The 11,737-nt window shown below is 38.6% G+C and overlaps 1 protein-coding gene across 1 annotated transcript in view; it reads right to left on the bottom strand.

Moving 5' to 3' along the window:
* LOC309611274 (uncharacterized protein) overlaps positions 1-11,737 on the bottom strand; it is a gene marked incomplete at its 5' end in the record, with an annotated part of 30,794 nt that overhangs the window by 672 nt on the left and 18,385 nt on the right. The window contains 3 exons of the mRNA XM_082355458.1: positions 3,677-3,766; positions 6,294-6,372; positions 7,262-7,374. Coding sequence (XP_082211584.1) covers positions 3,677-3,766; positions 6,294-6,372; positions 7,262-7,374 — 282 coding nt within the window. The remainder of the gene's footprint in view (positions 1-3,676; positions 3,767-6,293; positions 6,373-7,261; positions 7,375-11,737) is intronic.

Below are 11,737 nucleotides of genomic sequence, written 5' to 3'. Positions count from 1 at the left end.
TAGGTGCCCTCGACAGACATATTTTTAAGGATTAAAAAGCTATCACATCGAGGATAAGGAAGTTGAAGGGGGTGCCTAAGTTTATCCAAAGTAAAGAATATTTCTGCTCCTAAATAAAGCTAGCTGAGAAACACTGTTGCTCTGATGTCAGCATGCTAATCATACTCAGCAGACATAGCAGGTACAAAGATTAAATTCGCCCACAAAAAAGTAAAAGGGGAAAGGCGAAGGATCAAGTTTCCCAGCTATATAAATCCCCCTGTAACTGCCAGAAACTATTCAGGCAGACTCAGGTAGAGCTAAGCAACACTGAGTTCAGTGTCACGAAATGTAACCAAGGCTATTTTGTCTAGGTTGTTCTCCTCATTGTTGTGGCTTCCAGATCATAGGCTTGTCTGAATGACACCATATCTCCATCAAACATCCTGGACTGGAGTTGACCTTGTAGACATATCCATGTCTGGGGCATCTGGGGCAGCAATCCAAGTGTTGTTCCTAACTGGCTTACAAAGGGTCTTGCGTGGAACACATCTTCACACAGCTAGTAGCTACTGGACTGGGATCGATTTTCTCCCCCACACACCTACACTGAAAGGTAGTATCGCCTACCGCAAGTGGTCTTCAAACTAGGGTATCTGTACCCCTGGAGATATGCAAAAATTTTTCTAAGGGTATACAGGCATGCTTTCATATGAAACATTTCCTAAAATCAATCTTTCTGAGGACTAGCATAGGCAAAGTGTCTTACTGGTTCAATTGTGCAATGCTCCAGGATACCAAAGAAGGGGATAATTGAATTATTGGCATTGGGGTGAAAACATGAATGACTGGGTAACAAATTCTTTTCAAGTTGGGTAGTTTCCAGTGTGTTGCTTTGAATAAAACTGAAGGAGGATCTAACTAAGTTCAGATCAAGGAGTAGCTAATCTGTCCAATGATAGACTTTAATTGCTTTATTGAGATATAATTCACATACCATACAATTCAATGGGTTTTCATATATTCATGAGGTTGTGCAACTATCACCACTATCAATTTTAGAACCTTTCAATTATCCCCAAAAGAAACTCTCTACCCTTTGGTAGTCACTCTCACTTTCTTCCCAAACCCCATGGCCCTAAGCTACTTTCTACCACTAATCTACTTTTACCTACTAATCTACTTTCTGTCTCAATAGATTTGTCTATTCTGGACATTTCATACAAATTGAATCATATAATATGTGGTCCCTTGTGACTGGCTTTTTTCACTTAGCTTAATGTTCTCAAGATGTATCCATGTTGTAGCTTGTATCACTACTTCATCCTTTTTATGGCCAAATAATATTTTATTGTGTAGACATACCACATTTTATTTATCCATTCATCAGTTGACCCAATGATAGATTATTAAAAGTATTTTTTACAATATACTTATATCAGGAATGCAAAATGAGACATGGCTACAGATCTTTTAATAAGTTAAAAGAAGATGATATAAATAACTTTAATTTTAAAGTAAATTACTAAAACACCTTCCTTAAAAAACACAATTTGCTAGAACTGACACAAGAAAAATATAGGACTATTCACATTTTCTATTTATTAAGGAAACTGAATTTGTGATTAAACCCTTCTTATAAAAAAACAAAACTCCAGGCCCAGATGGTTTCGCTAGTGAATCATTCTAAACAATTAAGGAAGAAATATACCTTTCTTCCACAGACACCTGCAGGAAACAGAAAAAGAGGGAACCATTTCCTAACTCATTTTCTAAGGTCAGCATAACCTTGATGGCAAAACTTAAGGACATCAAAAGACAGGAAAATTACAGGCTAATTTCTCTCATAAAAACTCTTAAGAAAATAATTAGCTAATTGAATCCAGTGACATGTAAAAAGAATAAGACATTTGACAAAGGGAGTTTATTTAAGAATGGCAGTTTTGTTTAACATTTGAAAATCAATACTATTCACCACATTAACAAAAACTACTGGGCATATACCCAGAGAAAGCCATAATTCAAAAAGACACATGCACCCCAATGTTCATTGCAGCACTATTTACAATAGCCAGAACGTGGAAGCAACCTAAATCCATCGACAGGAATGGATAAAGAAGATGTGGTGCATATATACAATGGAATATTACTCAGACATAAAAAGGAACGAAATTGGGTCATTTGTAGAGGTGTGGATGGACCTAGAGACTGTCATACAGAGTGAAGTAAGTCAGAAAGAGAAAAACAAATATCGTATATTAATGCATATATGTGGAATCTAGAAAAGTGGTACAGATGAACCTATTTGCAGGGCAGGAATAGAGACGCAGACGTAGAGAACGGACATGTGGACACGGGGGGTGGGGGGAAGGGGAGGTGGGACGAATTGGGAGATTAGGTTTGACATAAATACACTACCATGTGTAAAATAGATAGCTAGTGGGAACCTGCTGTACAGCACAGGGAGCTCAGCTCAGTGGTCTTGGGTGACCCAGGTGGGTGGGATGGGGTAGGGGAGAGGGAGGTCCAAGAGGAAAGGGATATAGATATACATATGGCTGATTCACGTCATTGTACAGAGAAACTAACACAACATTGTAAAGCAACTATACCCCCAATTTTAAAAAATGGGGGAAAGTGGTAAAATAATCTACACAGGTACAAAATTTTCTTCAGTAAAATTTAATACTCATGTATAATAAGAACTCTTAGCATTATTAAGAACAGGAGGGAATGTCTTAATCTGATAAATATTATCTGCAAAATATACAGTAAATATTACATACGTTTAGTAATAAAATATTGAAAGCTTTTTCCACGGGAAGAAAAACAGACTAGGAGGCTCACTTAATACCACCTCTATACAACATTGTTTTGAAGGTCTCATCCAATGTATTAGGGCAAGAAAAAGGAATGAAAGGTCTAACGATTGGGAAGGAAGAAATAAAACTCTCATTGTTAGCATATGATATGATTATGTACATAGGAACTCCAAAAGGATGAGCAGATAACTTGTTAGAATTAGCAAGTGAATTTGCAAGGTTGCTGGATACTCAGTCAGTATAAAGAAAATCAATTTTATTTCTATATTCCAACAACAAACAGATTGAAATTTTATTTAATGACGCCATTTACAGGAACATCAAAACCATCAAGAAGCTAGGAATAAATCTAATGAAAGGTATGTGAAACCCCTCCATTGAAAACTACAAAACATTGATATTTATTAAAGAAGACTCAAAAACTTAGAATGGTATACCATGTTAGTAAATTTGGAAGATTCAGTATTGGAAAGATGTCATTTATCCCTAAATTTATCTGTAGCAATCCCAATCAAAAGCTCTGCAGCATTTTATGTGGATATACATATGATAAAATTGATAAGCTATTTCTGAAATTTATATGGACATGCAAAGGATCAAAAATAGCCAGGAAAGTCTTGAAAGAAGAAAAAAAATTGGAAGACTTAACACTAGCAGATATTTTACTTAGTGTAAAATTGCAGTGATTAAGACAATGTGATATTATTTTAAGAAGGACAAATCAACCAGTGGAGTAGGATAATGTCCAGAAAAAAAACTCCTCTCATATATGGTCACTTTATTGATACAAATTTGGAATTCCTATGCAATGGGGAAAGGATTGCCTTCTCAATAAATGGAGGGTCAGTCAGATATCTATAATGAAAAATAGTTACCTTGATGCCTGCATTAAATGATGGTACACAAAAATCAGTTCCAAATGGCTTTTATGTAAATGTGAAGATAACATAGAATAGCTCCTTGACCTAGGAAAAGCAAAGATTTCTTGAAGAGAATACAACCACTAACAAATAAAGGAAAAGATTGTTAAGTTGGATATTAAAATTAGGGACTTCTATTCACTAAAGATATTATCAAAAGAGTGAAAAGGCAAGCCACAGAGTTGTAGAACATATTTGATGATGCCTATAGCTGATAAAGGATTTGGATCTAGGATTTAATAGTAGTTATGTGTTGCTGCATAACAAATTACCCCAAAACATTGTTATTTATTATCTCACAGTTTGGTAGGTCAGGAATCAGTACAGCTTAGCAAGGTGCTTCTGATTCTAGATCTGTCATTAGGTTGTAGTCAAGCTGCCAGTTAGAGCTGTGGGTTCATCTAAAGACAACCGAGGGGGTCCACAGCTCCTACATAAGGAAGCTTATGTAGTTGTTGGCAGACCTTGGTCCCTTGCCTCATGGGCCTCTCCATGCGGCTGCCTCATAATATGGCAACTGGTTTCCTACAGGGCAAGCAACCCAAGAGAAAGTGAGCACCAAGACAGAAGCCACAGTCTTTTCACAACTTAACCTTGAAAGTGACATCCTATTACTTCTTCCATATTCTATTCATTAGAAGTAAATCAGTAAGTCCAGCTCACACTCAAGGGAAAGGCATTACACAAGGGCATAAATACCAGGAGGCAGGGGTCATTGTGGGGGACCATCTGAGAGGCTGCCTACCACAATAATACATTAAAAAAAACTCTTAAAAATCTTGACTTAGACGGGGGTTATATGGGTATATTCCTGGTGTGAAAATAATCGAGCTATTCAGCTGTGATTTGGGCATTTTTCTGTACGTGGGTTATACATCAATGAAAAGTTGACTTAAGAACATTTTTGAGTTATATGTCAACTATATCCAATAAAGCTTGTAAAAAAAGAACATTTTTGATGAAAAATTCAGGCAGAATTCTAAAGATTCTTATCTTCTGGCTATTCAGTCAAGCACTGATCTTAGGTGCTGGTTGTAAATGGATTTTGCAAATATAATTAAAGTCCCAAGTCAGTTGACTGCAAGATATGGAAATTATCTTAGTTGACCTGACCCAATCAGGGGTACTGTTTGAGAGCAGTACTGTTCTAGCCTGTTTCTCAGGCTAGAGGGAGAAGGATAAGTTAGAGAGGTTTGAAGCATAAGGATTTGACAGTTTATTGCAGGCTGCAGGGGGGCACATTCAAGGACCTGAGAGTGGCCTCTAGGAGCTGAGAGTGGTGCCCAGCCAACAGCCAGTGAGAAAACAGGACTTCAGTCCTACAGCTGCAAGGAGCTTAATTCTCCCAACAGCAAGAATGAAACATGCTTCCCCAGAGCCTCCAGATAAGAGCCCAGCCCCTGTTAACACCTTAATTTTGGGATTGTGAGACCCTAAGCAGAAAACTCAGTCAACAACTACAAACCTCCTCCCTCACAACGTACTTCTCATCTACAAAATTGTGAGATAATAAATATATGGTATTTTAAGCTGCTAATTTTGTTGGTATTTTGTTATGCAACAATAGAAAATGAATACAGTCACTATGTAATTTTCAAACACGGTTCTATTGAGATATAATTTACATACCTCACAATTTACTCATTTCAAGTGTACAATTCAATGACTTTCAGTATATTCACAGAGTTGTACAACCATCACCATCATTAATTTTAGAACATTTTCATCACCCAGAAAAGAAACCCCTTACTCTCTAACTATCACCCCTCAGCTTCCCATCCCCCTAGCCCTAGGCAAGCACCAAATTTACTTTCTGTCTCTGTGGATTTGCCTATTCTGGACATTTCATATAAATGGAATCATACGTGATCTTCTGCGCCTGGTTTCTTTCACTTAGCATAATGTTTCAAGGTTCATCCAAGTTTATGTCCATGTATCGGAACTTCATTCCTTTTTATGACTGAATAATAAATAGTCCGTTGTGTGGATATACCATATTTTGTTTAGCTATTCATCAGTTGATGGATCAGGCTTGACTCTTTTTTTCTGTAATTGTGGTTAAAAAAACCCACAAAAAACCCGCATAATATAAATTTACCCTAACAATTTTCAAGTGTATATTACAGTATTGTTAACTATATACACATTGTTGTACAATGGATCTCAAGTACTTTTTCATCTTGCATGACTGAAACTTTATACCCATTGAACAACAACCCCCTGCTTCCCCATTCCCCCAGCCCCTGGCAATCACCAATCGCTATGTAATTTTTTGTACACAATTTGGACATGGTTCAAAAATTTGAGTAACATTATTATTACAAAGTTATTTTCATCCCCATTTACTCACTTAAAAAACAAGATTCTCAGGGCTCACATCTATAAAAATGAAAACTAGAGATAGTATGGGTATTGAACCTGGTCATGCTCTAGTGTTAAGTAATATTTATCAATGGTCTTGGGCTGCACCCCACGGGCCTACAAAGCCTGTGCTTGCCCAGCTTCAAGACCGAAGAAAGAGCCCGGAGTCAGCAACAGAGACATCAATGGTTTAATGGATGGTGGAGCTTACACGTCTGAAGCAAGGTCCTGGAGCGACACCCCATCGTGTGTGGCGGCCAGCAGGCAGGACATGGTGGCAGTCTTCGCCTCTGGGGGAAGGGGAGATTACCAGTTATAGGGGAATTAATGTCAGGTGGACTCATTAGTTACCAGGGAAACCAGTAGAGGGGCACGCCCCTCACTGCCTCTTTGATAAGAACAGTCACCAGCTGGGGCCTGGACCTAATACATAGGAAGGTCAGTCATGTGCGTAGGGTTTTGGTAAAGCAGGCACTGATCTAGCAGGGGATGTACAACCATCTTAAGTGTTCTGACCATAAAAATGGACACAGAACTGATTGTAAAAAAGAAAAAAAAAAGACTCATTGATCTCACTTAAGAAATGTATTTCCGGGGCTTCCCTGGTGGCACGGTGGTTAGGAATCTGCCTGCCAATGCAGGGGACACGGTTTCGAGCCCTAGTTCAGGAAGATCCCACATGCCGCAGAGCAGCTAGGCCCGTGCGCCACAACTACTGAGCCTGCGTTCTAGAGCTCGCGCACCTAGAGCCGGTGCTCCAAGACGAGAGAGGCCACCGCAATGAGAGGCCCGCACACTTCAATGAAGAGTAGCCCCCGCTCATCGCAACTAAAAAGAAAGCCCACGCACAGCAACGAAGACCCAACGCAGCCAAAAATAAATTTTAAAAAAAAGAAATGTATTTCCAATAAAATTTAACTTTTCATATTAGTAACTTGTAATTAGGTTATTTTGATCAATTATAACTACTTATAATTTTAATGATAAGTCAATCCATAAGAAATTTTTTGGTCACAAGAAATATAAAAAAATTGTTTTCAATATATTCAGATTTTTGTTACAGAAAAATATGATAGAATGATCGATAAAAGTATGCAAAAAAGCATAAGAATACTATTAATAAAGGTAAGTAGAATGGAAAACAAGCAAAAGGAGAACAGGAATGATGAAATATTTTACCGGGAGGACCACTGGTGTAGTAGATGGGAGCACAGACTCTGAAGTAAAACTGCAGTGTGGTCTTGAATAAATTATTTCGTCTCTCTTTTGCCTTAGTTTCTTCATCTGTGAATCTGGAATGGTAATAGGATTGCCATGAATAAATTGTTATGAAGATTAAATGATTTAACATAGATAAACAATTAAAACCAAAAGTACTATATACAAATTAGACATTATCATTGTCAAACCTCATATTTGAGCCTGGGGTGTTCCCTCATCATTCACTTCACCTTTAACTCCCATGGAGTTTGGAAACTGCCCTCAGAGTACTCGACCAGCCCAGAGGGTGGGTAGGGAGTACCTACAAACCCCCAGTTTAGGAAGGTTGGGGCCAGGACACATTGCTTTGAATCTGTTTAGGCAACTAGCCACATGTGCTACTGAACATCTGAAATGTGACTAGTCCAAACCAAGATGTACTATAAGTGGAAAATATTCCCTGGATTTCAGACAATATGAGAAAAAGAATATAAAATATTTCAATCATTTTTTACGTCGATTATGTGTTGAAATGATATTTTGGACATATTAGGTTAAATAAAATGTATTATTAAAATTAATTTCACCTGTCACTTGACTTTTTTAATGTGCCTACTAAACAATTTTAAATGACATATGTGGTTCTCCTTGTATTTCAACTGGACAGTTCTTCTTTACACAGTCCGCCTCAAGGTCAGCAGTCAGAGTGACCCTTTAGAAAGATAATTAATTAAGGTCACGTCACTGCTCTGCTCAAAATTCCCCAATAACATTGCATCTCACTCAAGAGTAAAGGTCAAAATCCCAACCAAGTTCTACCAGGTCCTAAGTGATCAGCCCTATCTACTGCCACCTCCAATCTCGCTGGTCTAGGGTGGGACCCAGATTTTGCCAAACCTGAGGCTTACACCATAGGTGAATAGGAGGGAAAGGAAAGAGGGACGTGGGTCCTTGCTAAGGAAAAGAATGCAAACTACAAATATAAAATTAGGTACAGAACTGATGTTAATTTAGAATTAGAAAATAAATCTCAACAATTTAATTCAGATCCCTTTCTTCTGATATCTCTTTAGGCAATTTATCAGACGTGCTTACACAGAAATTCTTCCAGATTGCAGCCTGGCTCCACCACCCCATCTAGAACTCTCCACAACTCCCAAAATTCCCCTCAGGAAGAGAGGTCCAGGCAAGTGCCATTGGCTTCGTGGTAAATCTCACTCTGCTCCAATCTCATCTCCTATCATCCTCCACTCTTTCTGTCACCTCGCTGTTCCTCACACCAAGTGTGTGCCCACCTTAGGGCTTTTCTACTTACTGTTTCCTGAGCTTGAAACATTCCATCCCCAGCTACATTCAGAGCTCGCCCTCTCATTCCCTTCAGGTCTCTGCTCAAATGTCATTTCATCAGAGCAGCCTGACCTAGATAGACACTCAAAAAAATCTGTTGAATGAATGAATGTATATAAACTGAATGACAGGGAGGCCCTATCATTTTTCAATATGAAATCATTTCTTCAAGGAAATAATTCACTCTGCACCCCCAGCCCATATCCTCATAGTAAATATGAAGTGAAGTCATAGGACATTCTGTTCCTTTCTATCTGTGTCTTTCTAGAAGAGCAGTTTAGCATGGTGGCTAAGAGTGCGATGTTTGAAATCCTAGCTCTGTCAGTAGCATGTGACCTTGGGCAAAGTCACTTAGTTTCTATGAGAGTCAGTGTCTTCCTCTGTAAACTGGATAATATAACAGTTATCTATCTCACAGGGGTGTTGGGAGGATTAAATGGGTTAATATGAATAAAACACTAAGAATAGTGCCTGGCATATAGTAAGTTCTCAAAAAATGTTGGTAAACAATAGCATATGTAAATTATATAGACTAGAAACTCCTCAAAAGCAGGAGCCCTGCATTCTTTGTAGCTCAGCTAACATGTAGAGCCCACTTAAGATTTTTCTACTGGTTTGGCTCAGCGGTATTAATTTATTAGCAGATGCAGGCATTGTCTTGCTCGCTGGTTTCTCCATCTGCTCTAAATTTAGTACTAAATAAAGACAGTTGTCGGGTGGAGGAGATTTTAGAGAGCTCTGGTCCAAATCCACTGGGCTTTTGTTTTGTTCAAAAGCTGTAATCTAGACAGAATTTAGAAATATCTGCTGAAGACTGTTTTTAGGCATGTGTTGCAGAAATTTGTAGCATCTATTTACATTGTTATGTGTATCCATACTTTGAATCTTCAACCATTTGCATATGGTAATATTCTGATATTCCAAATTTGATGCTACTCTGTGTATGAGCCCGCATAATTCCTAACTCATTATAATGTATGGATATTAAATAAATTGATTTATGAGAAGCAATCCACTTTTTCAATCTTAGAAATAGTCACAATTCTACAATCCCAGGTTTAAATAAAAATGTCTAGGAGTAGGGTTCCATTATTAAACTTTACATTTGTTTTAGTGCATAATAATACCTTATGTCTGTACAACTTGTTTAATGTTTACAATCACTCAGTGAGGTAGGCAGGTAGGGGAGTATCATGAATCTCATTTTACAGATGAAGAAATTAGAACCAAGAGGTGTTAACTGACTTGCCTAAGTTTACTAAGTGGTAATAAATGGCAGAGCCAAGACTAAACTCAGTTTTCTGACTATTAGCCAGTATCCTTTTCCACTCTCCGGGCAGAGGGAAAAGTTAGGAATTCTTCCACCAAGTTTTACAGCCAGACTGTACAAAGGACCTGACAGTACTTGCCAACGGTGGTCTGTGTGTAAAGCCTCCTTTGGTCAGTCCCAGTTTGTAATGCTATAGGCCCATCCCCTTGGCAATGAGGATTTATACCAGGAAAATGTTGCAGATAACCATGTTTAACTGCACCTGCTAGAACTGAGAAACTTTGGAATTGAAAGATCAAAAACAATCATTGAAGAAATAACTTGAATAATGGCGGGGAATCTTCCAGTCAAGTACTCAATCTCTTTGCTCCTCACTTCAAGCTAAAGATGCCTATGAAACCCCACATAATGTGGCAGCAGAAGATATTTTTGTAGACAGAACTTTGAACAAAAGCGATCATAGTTTTGAAGAGTCTGTTTCCACTGGAAGAGAGCCACTACCCCAGAATTTCTTGTCACTAAATAGTTAGGAGGGAGCAGGATCTGAAGTAGAAAGAGAAGTATCCTGAACATATAGCTGATGGGCATGGACTCTACTTGGTTTATGATGTAAAGGAGTTAGCGTGAGTGGTAGAGACAGAATGACTAAAATCTCCATGCAATTAGCATATATATTCTGATCAGATGAGTGTAAACTGGCATAGACAAGTATGAAACATTTGATGTTGGACACAGAAATGGGTGAAGAGAAAGCCAGACAATGTAAGGGATCTATTCCACATAACACCCCAGTATGATAGTTAGAAGCCTTTATATTTCAAAGGACTGAATACCCATTCAATGAGTTTGAACAATAACAGAATTTATCGATTTCTTATAAGTCCAAAGAACAGGGATGGTACCAGCATCAGATGCAACTGGATCCAGAGCTCAGAGGAATCAGGGTTTTCCCTCTCTCTCCTTCTAACTTTTAACTCTGCTCTCCTCTGTTTGTTATCCCCTTTCCTACTGCAGATGGGCTTCCTCCGTGTAGTCAGAGACGGTTGCCAGCAATGGCAGTCCAATGATCCATCCTAGCATAGCAATCCCAGTACAAAGAAAAAGCATGGCTTCCATGTATAAATTCACAGAGAAAGATTGTGATTGGCCAATGTGAGCCATATGTCCACCCGTGGACCAGTCTCAAGCACTCAAGTGAGTTCCAGGATTCATCAATACTTGGTCACGTCTCCACACGCGAATCAAAGCAGATGGGGTCTGTTACCAGAAAATTGGTGATGAGGAATTTGGCTGGGCTATCACAATCCACTATAGTAGTAGTTCCAAAATTTGCCTGAAGGTAAAAATCACCTGGACCTTTGTTAGAAAACAGATTCCTGGGCTCCCCACTCAGACCAATGGAATCAGAATTTACAGGGGAGAAGAATGGTAATTTGTACGTTTAACAAATAACCCAGGTGTATTAGTTTACTACTGCTGCTGTAACTAATTACCAAAATCCTTAGTGACTTAAAACAACATAAATTTATTATCTTATAGCTCTGGAGACGAGAAGTCCAGAATCAGTTTCAATGGACGAATGTCAGAAGGTGGAAAGGACTGGTTTCTTCAGTAGACTCTGAGGGGAAAATTAATTTCTTGCCTTTTTCAGCTCCTAGTGGCTTTCTAAAAACAAGGCTTTTTTTTTTTTTTTTTTTTCCTTTTTATCTTTGGCTGCGTTGGGTCTTTGTTGCTGCACGTGGGCTTTCTCTAGCTGCGGCGAGCGGGGGCTACTCTTCGTTGCAGTGCGCGGGCTTCTCATTGTGGTGGCTTCTCTTGTTGCGGAGCATGGGCTCTAG

Source organism: Balaenoptera borealis, assembly GCF_965194805.1.
Source record: "Balaenoptera borealis genome assembly, chromosome: 14".
In the NCBI taxonomy this organism is placed as follows: Eukaryota; Metazoa; Chordata; class Mammalia; order Artiodactyla; family Balaenopteridae; genus Balaenoptera; species Balaenoptera borealis.
Note: the sequence above shows the minus strand (reverse complement) of the source record. Positions and strands in the feature narration are given on the sequence as shown.